The 6,000-nt window shown below is 45.7% G+C and overlaps 1 protein-coding gene across 13 annotated transcripts in view; it reads left to right on the top strand.

Annotated features, from left to right (window-relative positions):
- The first annotated feature begins 3,983 nt into the window (after nucleotides 1–3,983).
- The window catches only part of LOC141758812 (shisa family member 6), a 76,408-nt gene continuing 74,391 nt past the window's right edge, over nucleotides 3,984–6,000 (top strand). For all 13 annotated transcript variants that reach the window (XM_074620515.1, XM_074620518.1, XM_074620516.1 and 10 more), the window contains exons 1-2: nucleotides 3,984–4,099; nucleotides 4,468–5,418. In XM_074620515.1, coding sequence (XP_074476616.1) covers nucleotides 4,886–5,418 — 533 coding nt within the window. In that variant the 5' untranslated portion in view covers nucleotides 3,984–4,099; nucleotides 4,468–4,885. The remainder of the gene's footprint in view (nucleotides 4,100–4,467; nucleotides 5,419–6,000) is intronic.

The following is a 6,000-nucleotide window of genomic DNA, read 5'->3' as shown; positions in this document are numbered from 1 at the left end:
GCAGTTGGCACATAGCAGCTTTAATGAGCGTGTTCTGACCTCCTGACCTGCTGAGTGCTGGCTTTCCACTTCAAATGAAAACTGGCCTTATACTGCAAAGACTTTTAGGAACTGTTCGAGGCAAGCACACGGAGCATGTCCAACTCAGCAATGATTTGAAAATAGAGCAGAAATGCTGGAGATCAGCCCAGGCTATATAGTTGCATTGTATATATTTACTGGGCAACTGAAATCACTCTGAACTTTTCATATGAGCAGTGAACCATGTTTGGTTTTTAATCAAGTGTTTCTACAATCCTTTGGTGTGCTCTTGTTAAAGCCTCAACTCACAACAAGACATTTCAGCACCCATAACTGAATTTGCAAAAGAGGAGGAAGGACTTAAAGCTGCAAATATTCATTAGTTCTTAAATCTATAGGGTCGGTAATGTTGAGAAACTAGTCAGAATACGCTACATATAAAAGAAAATGATCCAACTTACAAAACCCAGCCCAGTTTTGCCAACTCTTCTAGCTAGCAGCACCAGCTCCAAATGTCCCTAAACATAGAGAGAAAGTCTCCAAGTCATCAAAGCTGACAGTCCGTCCCTTCAGGCCTCCCTCCATAGACACGCCCCCAAAATTATCATTATGTATGCAAACAACAAACATGGCTGCTGTTAGTATTCACAGCTGTTAAGCTAGCAGCTGGTAGAAGACTCCGGTGACATGCAGTGAGTGCACGGTCAGAGTGCAAGCAGGCAGGTAGGTAGGCCGTCCCGTCCCGACCCGGTCTAATACGTATAAATAGTACAACATTACTGTGATGGAATTTTCTATTAATTCCTCTCTTCTTGGTCGGGAGGTCAGAGTGTTTGTCAGTGTCCCTCTGTTGACATTATTGGGTTGGAGTCCTGTCTAGAGGAGCCACCGTTATCTGTACAGCTGTGTCTGTAGTAGGGGCCGTAGAGCCAGTTGCTGGGGCAACCAGGGTCAGAGATGCCAGAGGAAGGGAGTAAGTCAAAACATGATAAGGGTAAAACACTGAGCACCAGGGAGGAAGGGCAGAGTTGTGAGGCCTTCACGCAGTGAGCACCTCAACGGTGGAGACCTGACAATTGCTCCTTGATCAAGCTTCATTAAACCTTCTATGTAAGACATCAACAGCTCCGGGGTCTCTTCCTTCCTATAAGTTAACTTGTGTATCAGAAATTCTATCACAATTACGAGGACATGAGGAAGCATTTTAGATAAGTACGTTAAAGGGACTGTTTGTAAGAATCAGAAATTGCTTGTTAACAGTGACAACTGTGGCCGTTAATCAACGAAAGTCAGCGTCCTGTTGCTCGCGCTCGCGCTTGTGCTCGCTCTACATAGACATGAACGAGCATCGCTCAAAACAGTAAGGCGAACCACGTCAGCTAAAAGCACAATATCACTCTATATTTCAGCTGCTTGGCAGTAATGTTAACTGACCAGACAAAGGTCTCTCCATGAATCAATGCTGATCCTAGTGTTGGCTTTTCCTGCCTCAGCCTCCCGACCGCGGCCGGAGGGAACAGGGGAGACACCGGAGTTTTGGTCGGAGACGATAACGTTTCTCTCTACGGAGCCCCGTCACTTCAAAAGACACAGGAAACCTCTGTTGGTCTGGAGGAGCTGCAGCAGTTATTTCTGCACAAATGTCCACTTATTCTCAGAGATAAACTAACTCTTCTGTGGAGTGTGCGCGTATGCACGTGAGAGGTGGAGTGAAAGAGTGAGAACGAGCGCGGTGTGTGAGTGAAGGCAGCAGGCAGAGGAGCAGAGTACAGCAGAGACTCTGGTCCTGGAGACCAAAGCTACGGTCTCCCTCGCGTCCTCCGACCAAGATACAACCAAGAGGTTTTGGTGCTTCCGTGTAGTTTGTGTTGGAGTCTGAGTCTGAACAACGTAGCCACACGCGAGTGCGCATGGGACACCGACCCGCAATGATTTATACGTGTGAGAAGTTACAAACAGTCCTTTTAACTAAGTAAAATACATACGGAAACAACGTAACATAAGTACGGAAAACACATGACAAAAGTCACAAACTTACAAAACAAAACAACAGTCTCAAACACCGGGCTCCTGGATAAAAGTAGGTAGGGAGTAGCGTTCTTTCCTCTTTTTATTCTACATCTCTAAGCTTGGCATATTTATGGGGATGCGTTTCTACCGCAGTCAGTACCGACTACATGGCGTACAAAAGACACGCCTAAAGCAAGAAAGGCGTTCTAGTTGCACGCTAAATGCCTTGTGCAGTGGTTAACACAGCAAGAGGGCCGCAGGTTCAAACCCAGTTTGGGGTCCTTCTGTGTGCTTTTCTCCCCGTGTTAGCGTGGGTTTTCTCCGGGTGCTCAGGTTTCCTCCCACAGTCCAAAGACATGCAGGTTAGGGTCACTGTTGACTTTAAATGTCCCGTAGGTGTGAATGTGAGTGTGAATGGTTGTCTGTCCCCCCCGTGACCCTGAATAAGAGAAGCGGTTACGGATAATGAATGAATGAAGGCCTTGTGCATTATCGTGTCACTTATAAGCCTTTTTCACGTGAACCTCCAATCATTTTATTGATCTTTTTTTTATTATGAAATGAATGGACGGGCTTATTACAGTCCTGACAGCCTCAGATACCAAATTTTTTTTCTTTCTTTTTGTCACAGCATTTGATTTATTTATTGCTGTCGGAATTTAATGACAATTTCAACAAATATAACAAAAAATGTTTTTGAAGAACTTTACCGAACCGCTTTGAACTTTTGCATTATTCAGTTTTTCTATTGTCACTTACAATTGGGAAAATCTTGTAAGATGTCTGGGTCTTGATGTTGTGATAAGGTTAATGGAAAATGCATTTTGAAAATGCAATAAGTTTAAATTGAACACCCCAAAACACAATCTTATTTTAACAATACCTCCAGTAAACACAAATGCTCACAAGTTATAGATAAAGCATAAGGTTTTCCTTCCTTTTCTTCAGACTATCTCTACGTGTCTTATGACACACTCTCTGTTCTTTCCAAGTGTTCCTTTGACCCTCATCCTTACAGCCTGCTGTCTGCCAGAAACAATGTGCTGTATGGTCATCATGTTGTTCCCAACCAAGGCGGATAATTCCGATATTTAAGGTCTCGCTCTCACCTTGCAGCTTTCATACCTCTCTGTAGCTGCTGATGTCAAGACAGCCTCGGTAGTTTGTGATCGGAAAGTGGTGAGTGCAAATAATATAGCTCAGTGCTGTCCAGCAAAGTGCCACTGAGAGCAGTTTGTCATCATATCCAGGCCCTGTACCTGCTGGTTAAAGGTGCACACATAAATATACATGCTTTTCATTGGTGACCATGGATATAAATGGCGACAGAAGAATAAGAAAAAAGCCATTTGTAACAAAGGACAGAGCTGTGTGTATATAGGAGCGTGCTATACAGCTTTGGTTCATTTTCAGTGCAGAAACGTTGAAACACACTTAACTGGTAATTTAGCCCTATCAGTTCTCCATAATCCCCCAGGTGCCATGGCTTGGCTACAGACCAATATGAACGACTTTATCTGAAATAATGAGTGTATTAACTGAGAGAGAGCACACAGACAATTACTGTTTCATCCGGAAAACGATGCTAGTTTATGGGCAATGTAGCTGCAACATGATAACAGGCAGCTGTACAAAAGGTCGAGCAAAATGTGAATGCAAATAAACACGCGCGTAAAAGACGCACAGAGAGTGGAGGAGGAGGCTGCTGGAGACAGACAGACAGACAGACAGACAGCATGTTCTGCGGACGGAGGTCTGTTCAGCCATTTCATTTAGAAGTGTTAATGCCAATAACCAGGCTTGCTTGGAGGAGGAGGAGGGGGAGGAGATGGGAGTGGGGGTTTACAGATACTAGACTGAGTTCTGACGCCAGCACTGAAATGATGTAAGAGACGGAAGGAGGGAGAAAGCTGAGAAGGAGGAGTGAAGAAGTAGAGAGAGAGAGAGAGAGAGAGAGAGAGAGAGAGAGAGTGGGGGGGTGGGTGTGGGGGGGTTCACAGCTCTGATATTCTGCTCACTTTCGGAGACCCAGACAGAGAGCAACTCCCCAGCGGGTATCCTTACGAAGGTAGGCTGGCTTTTCACACTCCCACTCTTTGAATATATCAATACAAATAAAAAAAATATATGAAGTTTATATTTTATATTTTATTTGAAAAAAAAAAAAACATTAACAGGAATTCTCCTGTTTCCACATTCAGTTGAGTGCAGCGATGGTAGGGTGTGTGTGTGTGTGTGTGTGTGTGTGATGCTTAACATTAAGATATAATACATTGATTTAAAAGCTGCGGGTTGAACGCGTCGTGCAAACTGCAGGATTAATTTTTTCATGAATAAATCTTGTCAAGTTATGTGGACGAGAAGCCTACAGATTAATGAATGACGTGACTTGTGACGTGAGGATAATACCTAATGAGCCATTATTTATTCCTCCAGCCTAACTTTGACTTGAACACAAAGTGACTGGGTCTCGAGGAATCAGCACCTTGGACAGCGACGCTCCGCGGCTCTCACACCGCGGCTCTCACAGCGCCGCTCAATCGAGGGAGAGCGCACCGAGCCCGGCCACCGTCAGCTCCTCTCCCCGGTCCAGGACATGGTGCTCTCCTCCTGCCACGGCTCCACGGCGGGTCGCCATGGGCTCTAGTCTGTCCGCTGCATCAGAATACTAGCCGAGAGATGCCCTTGACAGCAGTCTGCACAGAGTTGTATGGAGCATGACGGCGGTGCAGGACACTGAGAGAGCAGTAGAGGAAGACTCGGTGGACAAACTTGCACAAGACTAAAACCCCTCGCATGTTGAACCTGAGTTAAAGTGTCTTTGCCAACAAACACAAGACTTTTTCACACTACCATGGGGATAAAGCACCTTGTGTTGCTGCTGATATACCTGATAGACCCGATGTGCGTGCTGAGCGCCGCTCCGGGCGGTAAGAAAGCCAAGCAGGGAGCCCGGAAGGTTCCCAAAGCCACCCCGGTACCCCCCACAGTGCTCCCGACCACGACCCCGAAGCCGACGCCCGCCAGAAACCACGACATATGCCTGGGCTACTTCGACGTGAGCGGGCAGTACGACAAACAGTTCGAGTGCAACAACACGAACCACCGGTACTGCTGCGGGACGTGCTATCTGCGCTTCTGCTGCGAGTACAAGAAGGACCGGCTGGAACAGAAGACCTGCACCAACTACCAGACTCCGGTTTGGGTGCAGACGGCCGCTCCGTCGCCCATCCCGACCGGGGAAACGTACGATCCGAGCATGGATCAGACCAGCACGGCGGTCTACATCACCTGTGGGATCATAGCCTTCATCATAGTGCTGGGAGTGTCGGTCAAAGTTGCGTACGACAAAGCCACAGAGCCGCCTCAGGAAATGAATATACACAGGTGAGTGTGTGAATCCATGCGATGTGTTTTTCAGCACAAATATGTACTGAAATCATTTCTTTAAAATGTTCTCCCCTCAGCAAGATAGACATAGAAACAAAGAAGAGCTCATTTGCTATAGACTGGACAGACTGTGATGCAGACAGGTGTCAAAGGTCATGTCAGAAACAAGCATGTTAATAGTTTCCAATGTGCCATAATAGGCTACAAATGAACATATTTATATGTTAAGTTGAGGTCAGAGTATCCATATCAGAAATGAACTAGAAATCAGGCTGACAATGTGTTTGAATTAATTAACAGATTGTTATCTGAAGCCACAAACTGATGAGCAGAATCCGCTTCTATTAGATTTCCAGCAGATGTTAAATCCCAAAGAAGTGAATGGGAACGAAAGATAAAAATAATTACGGAGGAGTTGAAAGAGAACTATGACAGTGATTGTGGTAGTCTGGTGCTCGAGAAAAAGAGACGTGTGTGCATCTGTTGTGTGTGGGAGTGAGAAGGACTGAACATTTACATCGGAATAGTTTATACAGCAGAAACATGAAGCTGGGAGAAACATGGCGTCTGGCAGATATT

This window comes from Sebastes fasciatus, chromosome 20 (genome assembly GCF_043250625.1).
Source record: "Sebastes fasciatus isolate fSebFas1 chromosome 20, fSebFas1.pri, whole genome shotgun sequence".
Classification (NCBI taxonomy): Eukaryota; Metazoa; Chordata; class Actinopteri; order Perciformes; family Sebastidae; genus Sebastes; species Sebastes fasciatus.
The sequence above is the reverse complement of the archived record's forward strand: the minus strand, read 5'-3'. Positions and strand labels throughout refer to the sequence as shown.